The sequence below is a fragment of the Anabrus simplex genome, chromosome 8, assembly GCF_040414725.1.
Source record: "Anabrus simplex isolate iqAnaSimp1 chromosome 8, ASM4041472v1, whole genome shotgun sequence".
In the NCBI taxonomy this organism is placed as follows: Eukaryota; Metazoa; Arthropoda; class Insecta; order Orthoptera; family Tettigoniidae; genus Anabrus; species Anabrus simplex.
The window spans coordinates 182,406,511-182,420,402 of NC_090272.1; the positions used below are offsets into that span (position 1 = coordinate 182,406,511).

At 36.5% G+C, this 13,892-nt stretch overlaps 1 protein-coding gene across 1 annotated transcript in view; it reads right to left on the reverse strand.

Moving 5' to 3' along the window:
- LOC136879358 (ionotropic receptor 21a-like) overlaps positions 1 to 13,892 on the reverse strand; it is a 151,965-nt gene that overhangs the window by 58,621 nt on the left and 79,452 nt on the right. The window contains exon 8 of the mRNA XM_068229089.1: positions 4,175 to 4,315. Coding sequence (XP_068085190.1) covers positions 4,175 to 4,315 — 141 coding nt within the window. The remainder of the gene's footprint in view (positions 1 to 4,174; positions 4,316 to 13,892) is intronic.

The window sequence follows — 13,892 nt, forward strand, 5'->3', positions numbered from 1 at the left end:
CAACACAAGAAGAAATTTATTTACACATCAAGAAACTTAAAAACAACAAAGCATCAGGGGAGGACAGAATTGTAGCGGAACATTTGAAAAATTTAGGCCCAAATTCACTCAAAGAAATTACACAAATAATTCAAAACATTTGGCAAATTGAAAAGATCCCAGATGACTGGGAGATTGCTCTAATCCATCCACTACATAAAAAAGCAATAAAACAGATATAAATAATTACAAAGGGATCTCTGTTGTATCTGTCACACTATTTTATCAGCATGTCTCTTGCAAAGAACACAAAAGCAGTTAGGAACCCAAATTAGCTGGATATCAAGCAGGATTCAGACCAATTAGGTCATGCCCCGAACAAATTTTTAACCTCAAAACCATACTTAAAATGCGAGCTCTCATACAAAAATCCTTCATATGCACATTTGTAGATTTCAAAAAGTCTTATGATTCAATCGACAGGCCCTCACTGTTCCAAATTCTAGAAGAGATGGGACTGGGTCCCAAAACTCGAGAACTCATAAAACAAACACTGACTGGCACGAAATCTAAAGTGAAATGTATGGGGGAAACCTCAGAACCCTTCGACATTCAAACACGCATGAGACAAGGCAATGGAGTCTCTCCTATTCTGTTCAACATCGTCCTAGGCAAGGTTATAGAAAACGGGGAGAAAAAACTAAAGAAATGTGAGTTCTGGAAGCCAATCTGACTGGGCTTTCCCAAAGATAACCTCTACATACCATACCTTGTTTTTGCAGATGATCTGGTGTTACTAACAGAGAATGAGGTGACTGCCATTAAACAGTTCAAGATAAAGAAACTGCAGAAAAGGTGGGACTACAAATATCATTTGAGAAAACTAAATTCTTATTTTTAATGACAGATATCAAGAGCCTGAGAATAAAATATGGTTCAATTGGCAGAGTTCATTGCTTTAAATACTTTGGAGAATTTATCGAACTGACAGGCCTTGAAAAGATCTCACAACAAACTCGTCTCCAAAAAATTAAAAGACTGTTACAGTTAGTCCGAAACATCTACAACAAAAAATCCATGTCAAGACATACAAAAATTCGGCATTACAACACAGTCATAAAACCAACAGTCCTTTACGCATGTGAAACACTGGCACTAAACAGAAAACAAGAAATTGAAGAAATCAAAAAAGAAGAGAGGAAGATCTTTAGGAAAATCTTAGGAGCAAGATATACCCAAGGTGGTTCCAGGTTACAATCAATCAAAACAACAGAAAAGTTCTCAAACATCAAAACTGACATTGGGAAAAGGCGAATTAAATTCTTCGGCCATCTGACGAATAGGATAATAGATTATGTAACCTCGCTTAAAAAGTCAACACCCCAGCTTAACGAACTTCGGAAGGACCTAAAAAAGCACAAACATAGGTTCAACAGACATCCCAGAAAGAGACATCATTAGGCACAAAGTAGACAGTTGGGAAGCAACATCACAGCAACCACAACAAAAACAGTGCAGACCAAAGTGGTCGGCAGAATGTAAACAAGCCTTCTCGGAAAGAATGAAAACCTATTGGAAAAACAAGAAGAACCCACAGAAAAATTGATTGAGTTATTTGCTTAACATCTTCCAATACCAGGAGAATTCGCTAGTAATAATAATAATAATAATAATAATAATAATAATAATAATAATAATAATAATAATAATAATAATAATAATAATAATAATAATAATAATAATAATAATAATAATAATAAATTAAAAGTGTGATTTCATAGAATCTGATGATAGCCTTTCAAGAATGAAATATACCCTTCTGTCTTTATTTAAATGGTATCCTTTTCAGGTATGATCTGTTATTAAAAGTTTTCTTTCCCACCAGAGAGACTATGATGAGAGGATGCCCTTTTTCCTGATCAAGTACTTTACATTCACCCATGAGACGACAGGCATGTTACCCACCAGTATGGTCTTCAACAGAGAACTACGTCTGCCATGTGACTTAATCTTTGAGAAGCAAGAATAACTAGTGACAAACTATGCATGCAAGCTAGTGAAGCAGCTCAGCGACGCCATGAGTATGTCCGATGACACATGAAGCAACTGGATAATCGATACAACCTGCAGACAAACTCAGCAAGATTCCAGGAAAGTGACCTCGTATGTCTATATCAACCCGTATGGATGAATTGGGGAGTCGCCGAAGCTCCAGTCACCATGTAAAGGGTATCATGAGGATTAACAACATAGTCCACAGGATTCAGTGACCTCCCCAAGGGCAAATGATGGTTGTCCACGTAGAGTGGCTTATGCCTTGTCATGGAACAAGCAGGTTTAACCCATGGCTGCCAAGATCCAATGTTATCTAATGCTCTGTGAATCATAATACAGCCATGATCCGATGAGATCCAATTCTGTTAAAGCCGGTTTTCAAATACAGTTTGTTCAGGTTTAATGCAACAGATGACTTGCGTATGCATGTTGACTGATCCATGGTATCTCTGGCTACAAGAACTCTCTGGAGAAAAGATTATAACATTCTTTTCTTCTATTTCTTTCTGAGGTTGGCACACGCTGGCCATGTCATGTGCGGCACAAGAGTTGCGCAGCAGGTGAAGACCATTTGAATATAAATCCCTATCTCCTACACACCCATTAGGATCTATAAATCTCATTCCCAATTTCCCCACATACTCATACCATACTATAGTTTCATTTGAATCTCCACTTATCCTCCAGTCAGTATTCCTCCTACACAGTACTGTATTCCATTGATAACAATCACTGCTTCCTTAAACTTCTTCCACACTCATGTAACCAGATCCCACATATCGCTGACTATGTTAATACATATTCCTGCTTACCTTAGGTGTTATTGGTACCACCATGGAAAATTACCACCTTCTCCTTATCCTCCTCCTTTCCCTTCTATTTTAATCAACATCTGTCTTAATCTAATGCTTGTATGTCACTCCAAACTTGTTCCCTTTCCTCTACACACTTCCATGAAACCAGCTTTGAATTCCATCCTCATAGATATCTGCCACCTGGTAAGCCAGCCACTGCAAAATGGTCCTTTTTAGGTCATCATCATCATCATCATTGTGGCTCTGACCTCCTAGATGTTTTTACATGTGCAGGAACAAGTGGTGGTCACCAGGTGCTAGGTCAAGGCCATACGGAGGATGCCGTGTGAAGTTGCACATTGTCGCGAAGCAAAAGAGCACGACTGACTTTACATAAGGTCCCATAATAAGTCTCTGCATTTATTGTGTCGCCCCAGTGCAAATAAAAACAAACAGTACAATCTATCTTCAAACACAGTGTAAATTAATAGGTTTTCAAGAAAAATTGCTTGCTTGCACTTTACTTTCTGGGATGATGTTGAGTGTCTCCATTCCAAGGATTGCTGTTTTGATTCTGGTGTAACATAAGCCATCCATTTTCATTGCCGGTGATAATTCAGCTTAGGAAACACATCACCTTCATTACTGTACCACTCAAGGATTGTTAAAGCACTGCCCATGCGCTTGGTTTTATGCACCTGCAGCAACATTCTCCATACCTAGGGAGAGTACAACTTCCAATAATCTAAGTGTCCTGTCACAATTTCATAAAGAACACTCCTTGAAATTTCAGGCAACTCATAACTTAATGATGAAATCATAAAACATCTAGTTTTCTTGAACTGTTGAAATTTTCTGCTTCAGATCTTTAGTAATGACACTACGCTTTCAATCTTGGACATTAGTAGGCTTTCTTTAGATGCTCTAACCCATCTTCTTACGATTCCTTCACTCATAGTGTGTTTTCCATTCATTTCACTATTCCACCAATGAATTTCAATGGCTTTCGCGTCTTTTGCATTTAGAAAATGAATCACAGCACATATTTCACACTTGACGGGACCGTTAATTGTCAGAGTAATTTTTAATACACACAAACAAATGTAAATATGGACGAGTGCTCCAGTAAAGGCATTTGTGGCTAGCCTACAGGTGTACATACTGAGCATGCACGCGCTGAACGACGACCAAAGTACTGCAGAGGCCATATTTAAAAATGGTACTTAATTAAATATCATGTTCATATATGGGTGATTGGATTAATGTATTTTTAAAATAAAAAACATCAAAAATTGATTGGTTTTACCCCATTTTATGGTATCACATACAAATTTCATATAATTCACCTAGAGTTCCAATCCTGAAACGTCTGTCCAGCACCTCTTGACTGGTGTCAACAAATGCAGGGTACACTGGAAGAGTGACAAAGGCTATGATGGACCCTGTGTAGCAGGCAGTTATAATGATGCTGAACACCCAGTACCAGCCTGTAAAGAGAAACAACAGCGAGATATGGAATATAACTACTGTACCGGTGAAAGATAACTGAAAAACTAAATTAAATGATGAGGAGCAACGGTTTTAATCTGTAAACCTTCTTCTTTCTCATTGAGACAGTTGTCATGTTTCATTATCTCCAGAGCTTAAAAAACAATAAAAAACCTAAACAAACCATCACCCAAAAATGATAAATATGGAGGTCTTAATTTTGTGAGTAATAAGCTGTACAATTTAGCTAATGTTTTCAAAAAGCAAGGATTAAAACAGCATTCAGAACAAACAACACATTACAAAACCAAATTAGTAAATGTAATCTAAATAAAAAAGACCATTTTTGCCAAATCCAACAAATACGAACTCAAATGCCATGAACCAAATTGTAATGCTGTATACCTTCATGAGCCAAACGAAATGTAATTTCTCCACTAGGTATAAAGAACACAAAAACATAATTAGACACAACACACTCTCTGAATTCTGTCAACACATGCATGACAATGCCCATCACTTCAGACATCAGTACAGATCTGAACATATTACACACGGAAAATAATTTAAAAAATCTTTAAACATGAAGGAGTCAATCCAACCAGAATAACCTCAACGATCACATTCACCTAAAAGGATTCATCACTCTTCACTCTGCTGAACCCCTTAATTGGCACTAAGTTCTCCACATGTGTAACCTGCCCTGGGTACCTTTTTCCCCACTTTGTAATATTTAAATTAATATTTCCTTTAAAAAATGTGTACACAATTAGTTTAATGTATTAATAATGTTATTTGCTTTACATCACACTAACTACTTTTACAGTTTTCAGAAATGCCAAGGTGCCAGAATTTTGTCCCACAGGAGTTCTTTTATGTGCCAGTAAATCTACTGACATGAGGCTGACGTATTTGAGCACCTCCAAATACTACTGGACTGAGCCAGGATTGAACCCGCCAAGTTGAGGTCAGAAGGCCAGCGCCTCAACCGTCTGAGCCACTCAGCCCGGCAGATTAATGTAGTATGATAGTGATTATTATACTTCAATAATGGGTTACTAACATTATTTACATTAAAATGATATATATCGTGTTTATCCACCTACAGCACCTACTGGGTGGATTGAGTAGCTCAGTAGTTGCTATTGCCAGTCCCAAGCCCGGGGAAAGGATGGCTCAATGCCGTAAAATAACAGCCGAAGACCATCTTGAGGCAAACACACTTTACAATCTCATTTTTCATCATATTTCATTTATCATCTTTCCAGATCACATCTGGAATTGCAAACCCTGACCACGGTCAGACTCTTGATCATTGATCAGACAATCAACTTAATATGGGAAGTCTTCTATTGAAAGAATCCACCAGTTTGGACAGCTATACAATCTTCCAAACAAAGACACCATTCAGATACGGTGGGGTGTTAGATAGAGGATTGTGGCGAGTCGGAGCGTCCAGAGGCATAATCATCAATTAAAATGAAAATCCACAGCCTGTTTCCAGTCATTCGACCGGGTCAGGAATGGAATGAATGAAGCTCCCATCTAGTGGCGAGGATACAAATTGTACAATTTATGAACTTCATCGTATAGGTTCGTATTGATACAAATAAAACTAAGAAACAAAGTCAGGTGTATTGATTGGGTGGACCAAAACCTAACTTTGTTTCTTAGATACAAATTGTGCCAGCTGCTGAAGCCTGTTGTACTCTTCTGGGGCAATGATTAATGAATGACAGATGAAATGAAATGATACTGGAGAGTGTTGCTGGAATGAAATATGACAGAGAAAATTGGAGTACCCGGAGAAAAACCTGTTCTGCCTCTGCTTTGTCCAGCACAAATCTCACATGGAGTGACCAGGAATAATGATCAATCATGCAGATTAATTAAACTAAGAATGTATTTAAGTTCAACAAACCAGGAAAGTTTTTTGTATTTGGCAACATTAAAAATCAATTCACTGATGAAGGTTGGTAAGTTGAAACATCTAATAGATATTTTGATTCAACATAAAATTGTGATCACAGCTTTTCAAGAATTACATAATACTGATCATAACCCAATTGAATTAGGAGGGTAACGTCTCTATGAAGGGCCTCCAGGTGAAAGAGCCATAAAAAATATTCCTCAATTTGGAGTTGGTTTCTTGATACAAAATAGAATTCTAGATTCCATTATTGATTATCTCTCAAATACATCAAGAGTAGCATTATTAAAGATTAAAGTGGAAAACAATATCTATACATTGATAAAAGTTCATGCTCCAACAAACGAAAAGAACAGAACTGTCAAAGAGGGAACAGATCAATTTTGGGATGAACTTGACCAATTAGTAACGAATGTAGGCTACCTGATACTAACATTAAAATTCTTCTTGGAGATTTTAACGCAAAGATTAGATGTGAGAGAAAATTTCATGTTATGAAGGGATGATGGCCAGCACATAAATTAACGAACAAGAATGGCGAACAGTTAATTGAATTTTGTATCAACCATGGACTAATTTTAGAAACAACAAGGTTTACAAGAAAACCGCATAAATTAATGACTTGGAAAAGTTCAAATGTTAAACTGGGTGAATCCCAAATAGATCATGTGTCCATGGATCATAAATTTCATCAAGAAATTTATAATGTTAAGGTTCTGTGTGGTGTTGATGTTGATTCAGACCATTACATCTCCAAGATTAAGCTTAAATTAACTCATAAAAGGAAAAAGTAAACTGTAAAACCTTAATAGGAAAAGATTGTATGATCCTAGTTCAGTTATTAATTATCGAACATACTTTGAGAATTCCACAACACTTTTAAGTGATATCTTGGGAACTACTATTAACAAACTAAAAGCCATAGCGGAGGAAGTTGCTCCCATTAAAAAATTAAAGAAACCATGCATGGTGGAATACAGAGTGTGATACAGCAATAGTATGCTGGCATAAAGCCTGGTTGAATGATCAACAACAAAAAACAGAAAGCTCTAAAGAAGAACTAATTAATGCTAGACAATTAGCAGTTGAAGAAATCAGGAGAGTTAAAAGAAATTATCAGCAGGAAACATTAAAATCTACTGCTGAAGCTTTCAATTGAAATAAAGCAAGAGACTATTATAAGGCATTTAAACAATACTAAAAAAATTATACTCCTCTTACTCTTTTGATGAAAGATAAGAATGGAACAGTGAGCCATAATAATTATGACAATTTTGGCTGAATACTTCACAACATTACTTAATAGTGACAAACAAAAGGAAAAAATAAACTGTAAAATCTTAATAGGAAAAGATTGTATGATCCTAGTTCTGATATATTTCCCAGAAATAAAACATCTTTGGAGAAGGTCATACCACCAGTTTACGATGAAGTAATTGCAGCTACTGATTCACTGAAAAATTTTAAAGCAGCAGAAAAAAATCAACTAGTAGCAGAACTCTGGAAGAATGCATATATACAGACTATTCAGAATCTACATAAACATCTCATTGACATTTGGAACACAGAAATATTGCCCGAAGAATGGAATGTTGCAATTATACACCCAATCCATAAAAAAGGTGATAGATCAGATCCTAGTAACTATCGGGGAATTTGCTAGGTATCACCTAACTTATAAAATTTTCTCTAAGATCCTATATTCCAGAATCCATGAACAACTTGATAGTGAAATGGATGAATATCAGGATGGTTTTCATCGAGGATGAAGTTGTCAACATCAAATTATCAGTCTTAAATGGATCATAAAACATCAACATATTAGGAGCAATAATTTAGTGATCACTTTTGTGTTGATTTTCAAAAGGCTTATGATACTATCCATTGTGAATCATTACTACATATCCTTACTGAATTTGGTCTACATCAGAAACTTGTTAACCTAATTGCGTTCACTCTAAGAAACACACAAAGTCTAAAGTCAGGTTCAGAAATGAAATCTCTGGTCTTCGACAGGACTGTACCTGGCAGATCCCAGGGCAATAGCCTCTGTCGGCGTTGCCACAGAGAGTTCAAAACACTTTCACATGTCCTGGGAGCCTGTCCACATGGTGAATTACTACGCACCTTACGTCATAATGTAGCCAGATCAATGATAGCTAACGCTCTGAGAGGACAAGGTTATAATGTCTATGAAGAAGTACACGGTCTCTCCAACAGAGGAAGCAACCGACGCATTGACATTATTGCTTTTAAGCCATCCTGTTCTGAAGGTTTCATCATTGATCCAACAATTAGATTTGAGACCAATGAAAACCAGCCGGAAGAGGTCGATGCAGAAAAGAGAAGAATTTATGAAGAAACGGTGGACTTCTACAAGCGAAAATATAAGCTCTCATCCATTTCTGTCATTGGTTTGATGTTAGGTGCTCGAGGAACCATACCTACATTTTTTGTCAACTTCTGCAATACCTTTGGGCTAAATAGAGATTTTATCTATAACATTTCCATTACCACACTCAAGAAGTCCATCATGATCTTCAAGAACCATGCTTGCGGACCACAAATAAATGTTTGACATGCCTCACTCGATTGCCTACATTTAACATCATACGATCACATTATCTATTATTGTTGCGAAGGTACTCTTTGTCTTTGGGCAACCTGCAGCTGTTGCAGGCAGATTGTATAATAATAATAACAATACTAATAATAAATAAATTTCAAGTAGAGGAACTAGAAAGATTATCAGCGAAGGTTAGGTTGAAAATATCTTTTAAGAAAACAAAAATTATGCCATCCTTTAAAGTTGACATTCCACATATTATATTAAATAATACTCATAAAATAAAAGTTGTGAATAAATGTAAATATCTTGGTGAAATTGTTACTTGGAATGCTAATGAAAAAAGCATCTATAGATAATAGAACTCCAAAACTGAGACAAGCACAACAAATTACACGGTCGAGTTACGAAAAACAGTCTGTTTCAATTAATGCTAAATCTTGGCATTATAATTCTGTCATCAAACCAGAAGCAACGTATGCAAGTGAAACATTATTCAAACTAAATACCTAGACAACAGCAGACAAACTACATAAAGTTGATAGAAGAATTCTCTGGACAATTATTAATAAAAACATCAGGTTGATGGCCAGTGGAGACTTTTAGCTAACTCGGTAATTTACAAGGAAAGTGAATCAATTATTGACACTGTTATGGAGTTTCCATGGTTCAGAGAGAGGTGAAAGAAGGTGCTGGGTGGAATGGGTCTATCTAATATGTCAAAGATTAACTTAAAACTTTAAAATAAAGGTCATATTTCTTTTCAAATTTCAAACTTAACAAGCTTCTTCATTAGGTGAAGAAAAGAAAGGTCTGGTACAATAACAATCTTGATAAAAGAATTGGAAAACCCAAGAATAGGGAATTTAACAGATTTGGGCTTTAAGCCCCTAATTTCCAACTTTAAAATATTGCCAATTAGCGTTTACGTAGACAAGGAGAAATCTCCCAAAACAAGAGCACCTTGCTCCATAGGTTACAAATACGGCCTTCCAAAGGCACCCCTCAATATTACAGCAATCTCAGAAAATAGCTTAACATGCTCTCCAACATTAACCAAGGAGACTGCACTCCCAATTTTGTACAAAAATCTTATAAATTTATGGCCTCTCTAGGCTCAACTTACAATTTTACAATTTAGTACACAGAGGTAACTAGTACCCAAACTACTGGGCCTTCGTGGAAAAGAAAACAGGTTAAATTACTGGCCTGAACACAAAATGAATGGAGGCATACACTTGCGCTCCTAGAAAATTAAATATAAAACCCTAATTGGGCTCTCAGCCCGATGATGCAGAGGCTAATCCCAAGCTACTGAGGTGACTAGAATGAAGGTTAATTAAATGTTTTACAGAAAAGAAAAAGAGTTACAAAATCGTAGTCACCTCAAACTAAGTTGAAGGGGAACTCGAGAGGGTTACGCACTCTCTATCCCCGATGTACAGTTTAAGACTTTATGAAATTTTACATTAACTGAAAGAAAATTTACATTTTAGAAAACAGGTGGTTACATAGTTAGAAATTCGAACCTTCCCCTCGTGTAAGTCTGCGGAAGTAGCTACAGAGAGATATGACTGGTGGCCATTACCTTGGCTGATGAACTGCCTGGCAAAAAATGTCTTAACGCACACACTCTCAGAAATTCGGCAATCAAAAGACAAGGTAGCCTGAGAAGGCTGCAGCTTATATACCCGAGGGGATGGTTCGAGAGGGTTCTGAACTAAATCCGGACACACCCTCTCAATTTTATTGGTAAACCAAAAACCTACAAGAAGCCAGTAATTGGCTGAAAAATATTTACAGAAAATTAGTGATTGGCCAGATTCAAAAACTGGCGGAATGAGAAAGAAGTGTTACAAACCTTGAAATAACAAAATAAATGAAAGTTAATTTAGTTGAGAAAAACGTTCTTAAAGGTGCTTCTTTCCAATGAGTGGAATTGAGGTGTACCTCCCGGTACAGACACAATGATAAAACGGAGGATTGCATTTTTTGGACACATTAAAATTTTAGACTCCTAAAATAGCGTTTTGACTTCTTTTGGAATAGTAAAACAAACAACACTTGGTTTAAAAAATACAAATGGATTTGGATGAATTGAAAATTACTACAGAGCAAATTGAAAATAGAGAAGAGAAGAAGATTCAAAACAACAAATATACAAAATTATCGCTTAAAACATCAAAACATAAGCAGTGTGTTATATCAGCAGAAGAATGGGCTGCAAGATCATCTAGAATGAAGAAGTTTGGTGAAAAGAAGAAATTATCAAGTGTAAGAAATGAACTTATTTCTTGATGTACTTATTTTTTGAAGATTTTATTGTACTGTATAAAGTTGATTTTGGTACTCCAATGTAGGCGTAAATAGTGTAAATAAATAATCGTGTTTACACCCGTAAAAGCAAATTTTGTTCTTGGGACACCATTTGCACCGAAATGGGGTGGCTGTCACATTCTGAACATCTTCCTCGTCATTTGGTTCATCTGGAACCACTTCACTTTTACTTTCAGGATCACTTTCACTGTCCTATTCTTCAATAAACATCCACTCATCATTACATTCACTCTCCACTTCTAGAACTGTGAAAATTCCTGCACAATCAAGCTGATCTACAGAGCAAATTGAAAATAGAGAAGAGAAGAAGATTCTAAACAACAAATATGCAAAATTATCACTTAAAACATAAAACATAGGCAGTGTGTTATATCAGCAGAAGAACGGGATGCATCATGCAAGGCACCAAAACAAATTCATTATAGGAAGCTATGATAGTTATTCAATACAATACACAGCGTGACATTGTGGAAAATATATCAACACAGTAGACTCCACGGCTGCGTCATCTCTTAGAGAAATAAGCGAAAAATGTTGCGATTGGCTAATGCAATCAAACCCACATAGAAGTGCAGTGACCCATTTAAGGGATTAGTTAAATCACACACTGAATCAGTAAAACACAACATTTCAGAGTACATTAAAATTTATATATTGTAATTCCTAATAATCATTCAACAGCCCCTAAAATATATCAAAAATGGTTTAAATAACAATAAGAGTAACAATAACAATAACGATGTATGTTTGTTTGCCCAACCTTGTTCCGTTTCTCTACGGGTTTGGGTATGAGGTGAGATGAATCTGTCATGGCAGGTTTTGATGACCAGATGCCCTTCCTGATGTCAACCTCATCAGAGAAATTAATGAGATGAAATGAATGACGTGATATATGATAGTAGGAAACCCGGTGTTGGCACATAGCCCACTGCTGTCTGGTCAAGGCTTAACGTCTCTATCCGGCAGACGAATCACCATCAACAGCGTCATTTACCCTCACTCCATATCGGAGAGGTTTGGAATTTAATTCAGGCTTTCTAGAAATTGTATACCACTACCTCTCCTATCCTGCCGGCCAACATTCTGATGGTGAATTCTTTTTTGACCAACGGGACTTGAACTAGCTAACCACGTTGTGAGACCGTTTAGACTTCAACGCCTTAACGATCATGGCCACCTGGCAGGATAATAATAATAATAATAATAATAATAATAATAATAATAATAATAATAATAATAATAATAATAATAATAATAATGATGATGGAATACAATTAAGGTTGTACATAAGCCAATGACATCATCAGAGCATGATGTAATAAAAATGCAGCTAAAAGATTTCCCAGACTTCATTATAATACAGTAGAGTCTCGATTATCCGACCTAAACGGGACCTGGAGTACGTCGGATCACCAAAAATGTCGCATAATACAGAATATCTTTGAAAATGAACTAAAACAAACAGGAAGGCTATACTGTATTACTTACTATGTTTTACGGTAATCTATTTATTGAATTATCAATTCAATTGTACAGTACATGCAGTATTGAACGAAAACATTTCAAATGTCTTACGAAAAGAAACTTGTCAACAATGTGTGCTTGCCTGCTGATTCACATTTTCTTGCTGCAAGATCCCGCCATTGACGATAATCCTTCACTGTGAGTCATCATTTCTGCCTTTTGTTCTGCAATGCCTTGTTCTTCTTCTTCATTATCCTCATTTTCGTTAGCATTCACAAAACCAATAATATCAGGGTCAGTTAGTTCAAACAGCTGATATTGTGCATACCACTTACATCTTGAGTCGTAGCATCTTCACAGCCAGGAATGAAATTCAGTAAGGGAACAATGTTTTCCATATCTTCTTGTACCACCTCCTCTCGAAGTTCAAACTCACTCAACAATATATTCCAAGACTCTCTAATGTCATTGTTTCAATTTCTTCTCAAGACTGCGCTATTCAGTATGCCACGTCTTTCATGTTGTTTCATTTTAATTTTTCTATCCATGTCGTTGCCATTGTCCATTTTCTCTATCAGGGATGAAAGGAGTTTCCACCGAAATTTCCTCTTCAATGTTTCCAGCATACCTTGGTCCATTGGCGGCATAATGACGGCACGCTAGGTGGAAAGAGTATGACTTTGATGTCACCTTTTCTAAGTTGCTCTTCATTTTGGCTGTGATGGAGCATTGTCTAGTAGAAGAAGAGCTTTTCTAGGAAGATTGTTTGAAGCTTGACATTTTTCTACATCTGGAACAAACTGTGTAAAGAACAGTCTTTCAAGAAGTCAGCAGACATCCACGCAGCCTTCTGATTTGTGTAATGGACTGGAAGAGCATTAAAGAAAAGTTTTTAAATGTTCTAGGCTTCTTTGCTTTACCGACTATAAGCAATTTTGCTCTTAAATTCCCAGTAATATTACTACAGGCAAGAACAGTTTAACTCTTTCCTTACTACGCTTGCAGCCAGGTGCAGACGTATTGGTTTTGGGCTGCGAGAGGTTTGATGGCAGCATCCTGAAATTGAGCCCCGTCTCATCACAATTAAAAATCTGATCACCGGTTAATCCTTCAACAAGAATTATTTCCTGAAATTCCTTTTTAAATTTCACAACCTCATTGTATTTAGCTGACAGTTTTTATACACAGATATTAAACTGCCCAATGCCGTACTGTTTTTTCCACCGATCAAGCCTCCCAGCACTGTCAATGACATTAGGGTCCCCTTCATTAAACTCCT